This window comes from Poromitra crassiceps (assembly GCF_964638095.1).
Source record: "Poromitra crassiceps genome assembly, chromosome: 2".
Taxonomy (NCBI): Eukaryota; Metazoa; Chordata; class Actinopteri; order Beryciformes; family Melamphaidae; genus Poromitra; species Poromitra crassiceps.
This window is the reverse complement of record NC_139624.1, coordinates 64,602,753-64,605,750: the sequence shown is the minus strand read 5'-3', so window position 1 is coordinate 64,605,750 and position 2,998 is coordinate 64,602,753. Positions and strand designations below refer to the sequence as shown.

At 48.2% G+C, this 2,998-nt stretch overlaps 1 protein-coding gene across 1 annotated transcript; it reads left to right on the top strand.

The window, feature by feature from the left end:
- Positions 1–815: 815 nt before the first annotated feature.
- LOC310800130 (coiled-coil alpha-helical rod protein 1-like) lies at positions 816–2,726 on the top strand (the record flags this gene model as incomplete). Its single annotated transcript, XM_083662705.1, has 1 exon — positions 816–2,726. The coding sequence occupies one exon, from the start codon at positions 816–818 to the stop codon at positions 2,724–2,726; it is 1,911 nt and encodes a 636-aa protein (XP_083518831.1).
- Between the last annotated feature and the right edge of the window lie 272 nt (positions 2,727–2,998).

Genomic DNA, 2,998 nt, shown 5'->3' with positions numbered 1-2,998 from the left:
GGGTCTGTCCATATACATGTCCATTGATCTGTCTGTCCGAGGTTGCTGAGCATCATCCATCCTCCCTGTAGAGGCTTTTAAAGAAAAAAGGACAACTGATTTGTGACATCATTAGTGATGTAATGATTTGTGACAGACACTGATAATGTCACTGTTTAGTCACTCACTGATGTCACAATGTCTATGCATACGTGACATCAGTGATTTATGACATCACTGATGATGTCACAATGTCTTTGACATCATCAGTGTCTGTCACAAATCACTTAGGCACAGAGCCACTGTGACATCATCAGTGATGCATTGCGCCAACATAGATAGTTCATTGAGTTCGTAAGAAAATGTGTTATGTTATTATGGGAGAACAAACACTTTTTCTGAAGCACCCAAACACGTCGGGTTCCTTTCCCATTCACTTTCGTTATGATTTCTCATGACAGACGTTTAACATGGATAGACACAGCTTGGAAAAAGAAAAGCTCATCACACCCGCTGATTTCACTGCACCAGCTGTTTCAAGGTATTTCCAGAAGGGCCTCATGCCCCCATCGCATTTCACATCAAGTGTCCACTCTACTGGAGTGCTGAGAGGTGTTCAGAGCCAAGGGACAATACCCATCTCCTGGATAAGGCCAGGCCTAACATCAGCAACACCAGTGGACCCTAGCCCTGCCAATCCATGGCTTGCCATCACTCAGGCCCAACAAGAACTCCTGGAATTGCAAAAGGAAAATCAGAGAATCATGATGGTACAAAGAGACAGCCTAAGAGGAAGAAACACAGATCACTCTACAGACTCTAGGGCAAGATGGGAGATGGAGTGGCAACCGGAGGTGGAGAAGCACAAGCATGAGGTTGAGAGGTTGAAGGGGCAGGTGGAAGCACTGAAGGACTCTGCAGGGAGACACAGGGAGGAGATGCGAGACAAAGACAGGGTCCTGAACAGACAGAGTCATGAAATGGAAACAATAAGTGATGAATTATGCAAGGCTAAGACTGAACTGGGCCAAATCAGAGAGGAGCTCAATCAGCGCAGAGAGAAAAAGGAAAAAGTTGACTCACAGCTTGAAAGACTGCAGGAGGCCGCAGAAGTGCTGCAGCTGAAGAGCAGTCTGACGAATGTGTCTATTGAGCGAGATGAGCTGAAAGAACATCTAAGCCAAATGGGAGAGGCTTTTGAGACACAGTCTGGAACACTGCAGAGCCTTAGAAATTACATCGGACAACTTTGCCCAGACAGAGGAGAGAACAAGAGACTAACTGAAACTGTTGAGAGGCTAAACAAGGATAAAGCAGCTCTTCAGATGACTACAGAACTTTTGACAGTCAGACTTAACTCTGTGAAGGAGATATTGACCCTCCAAGAGGAGACAATAGTTAAGAAGACCTTGTCAGATCCACTACTGAAGAATGGTTCTAAAGGCCTTCAAGTGCTCCAGCTCTGGAGAGAGAAAGTCTTCATGTTGTCCGTTCAGCTTCGTTCCAAGGACATTGAACTAAGAGGAGAGAAGGATAATCTTCTGTCAAGAGTGAGATCCATGGAACAGCAGTTCAAACAGGAGCAGCACCACGCAAGTGTGCTGCAACACAGTCTGGATGACAGGATAGCTGAGCTGGACCTGGAGAGAGTGGCCAGGGAGACATTGAACCAGGACTTGGCCCAGGCTCACAGGGAAAACTTACAACTGAAGTCATGTAGTCAGAAAGCAGAGGCTGAACTTCAGACCTTGACAGAAGCACTCCAGAGATTCAGCATGGCATTTCAGACAAAGGTGGCAGAAGTGGATGCAGCTCAAGCAAGGCTCAACATTTTTACACAGAGGCTAACTTATGCTAAAAGACGAGTGGAGACGATCCAAGGATTGATCATGAGGAGGGCGGCTCTGCAGAAAGTGCAGCAGCAGACCAATAAATTGACAGACCAGACTGCTGACAGTATCAGGAACCTCCAGGCAGAGCTTAACTTGGTGTGCGAAGAGAGAGACAAGCTCACACAGGAGTTCAAAAGAACCCCGGAGCTCATCGAGAAAACTCTGGTTGATCTGCGAGAACGGTTTGAGAGTAAAGTGAGGCAGCAGCAGCAGGAGTTGGAGAAGAGATGGGTGGAGGTCCAGGAGGCAGTGGCTAGCAGAGAGGAGGCCCAGCAGAGCCTGCAACAGAGTCAGCTCCAGCTGGAGGAAAGCAAGGTCAGCCTCAAGCACCTCCACTCTCAGCTGCTCAGTCAGCAGGAGCAGAGCCAGCGGGCCCTGTCTGAGATGGAGGACCGCTGTGCTGAGAGACTGAGAGAGATGGAGGCTCAAGTCCATGCTGCCAGGAGAGAGCACACCAAAGCAGTGATAACTTTGCGACAGTTTGAAAGACAGGCAGCAAGGAGATGGGATCAGATGAGAGAAGAACAGCATTTGCAGAGTGAACACACAAAGAGGGACATCCAGGATTTATACAAACAACTAAAGGAGACAAAGAAGGACAAAAACCTACTACTGGCCACTGTCCATGAGAGAGGGCTGTTGAGTGAGTATAAGAGAGTTTGGACAACTGCTCTCCCAAACTCTGCTACTTTCAATAAACAAGCAGAAAGACCTTCAGAGAGGAGCTGCTGCATGGGAGCAAAAGCCCCGCTACCTGGTCAGGAGACACTCCTGTCAGTGCTGGAGGAGCTGCAGACTCTCAGCGCCGCCGTGGTCCACAGCTCCAACGACTCCACTGAGGAGGAGGCAGGGTGACGGAGCGGGACCGTCAGAGACACTGCGAAGCGCATCATCATTCAGAAACCACGCCCAAAACGGGGGAAAACACAAACTCCCGTCCAATCCTGGCGTTCTCCTATGTCACGTGCATGGTCGGGGGTTGTACAAAAAGACAGCAACATCCACATTTTTCCTCATCAGTACAAAAAAACTTTAACTGGCGATTTTTTTACATTTGTTGTCTGCGCAGCCCACCACACAACAGCTTTTAGCTATGTTTAATTCAAGGAAAATGACGCTGGTGTGTG